This window comes from Echinops telfairi, unplaced genomic scaffold (genome assembly GCF_000313985.2).
Source record: "Echinops telfairi isolate 266 unplaced genomic scaffold, ASM31398v2 ScPeMD7_7469;HRSCAF=8507_0, whole genome shotgun sequence".
NCBI classification, from domain to species: domain Eukaryota; kingdom Metazoa; phylum Chordata; class Mammalia; order Afrosoricida; family Tenrecidae; genus Echinops; species Echinops telfairi.
The window spans coordinates 52062834-52063763 of NW_022111372.1; the positions used below are offsets into that span (position 1 = coordinate 52062834).

A 930-nucleotide genomic window follows, 5' to 3' on the forward strand; every position below is an offset into this window, starting at 1 on the left:
TGAGTCTGAAGAGGAATTTATGGACTGGTATCAGACATATGGACTAATATCCGACTTATGGACCTGAGCTGCCTGGGGCCAGGATGTTTTCTTAATATATAATTACTCTGTGATATAAAACTCTCTCTTGCACACACAGGAGTGTCTTTGGACTTGTTTCTCTAGTCTACCCAGACTAACTCAGGGGCTCAGATTTAGGGGAAAATCTAAGCTCCTCTCGCACAGTAAAAAACCAGTCCCCATGGAGTGGATCCTGACCCCAGGAATGTCAGAGCAGAACTACATTCCACTGGGCTTTCCACGGACAGAGTTTCCAAAGGCAGACCACCAGAGTTTCTTCTGAGGTGCCTCTCAGTAGATTCGAATGACTGACTTCTTGGCGAGCACCCAAGCTTGTTAATTATTTGCACCATCCGGGGCTCCCTGAATCATGATGAGAACGCAGTGGGGAGAGGTCAGGCAGGTCCCACAGTGGAGTGAAAGATGAAGTGAGACTTGAACGCGTACGTTAAGCTCCCGCCCTCCCGCGGGGCATGCCTTACCTGTAAAAGGTCATCATGCAGCCGGTGATGGTCATGTTCATTGGAACCTGAGCGGACATTCTGCCTATCAAAACCATCTTCTCACCAGTGTCGGGATGGAACGCGGAATCATAGACGTACTTTGCTCTCCACAGCTCATTTTCTGTCAGACCTGGGGGCACGATCCCTTGCCTAGGAAAAAAGCAACAAACCACGTGGGTGGCAGTTCACGTTGAGGCTCTCCGTGTCCTACAGACAAGTAGCCTCTATGGGTTTGAAGCTGACGCTTCTTTAAACAGCCGCACCTGGGAACTAACAGGGATCTGACGATGCACACAGGCCAGGAAGCACCTGCATGGCCATTTCAAGCCCACACTCAAAGGACCTGCGATTTGGGAAAAGAGAAAAC

At 49.8% G+C, this 930-nt stretch overlaps 1 protein-coding gene across 2 annotated transcripts in view; it reads right to left on the reverse strand.

Annotated features, from left to right (window-relative positions):
• SFXN1 (sideroflexin 1) overlaps positions 1-930 on the reverse strand; it is a 68509-nt gene that overhangs the window by 39339 nt on the left and 28240 nt on the right. For both annotated transcript variants that reach the window (XM_045284879.1, XM_004696802.2), the window contains exon 3: positions 543-713. In XM_045284879.1, the coding sequence (XP_045140814.1) occupies positions 543-713 (171 nt within the window). The remainder of the gene's footprint in view (positions 1-542; positions 714-930) is intronic.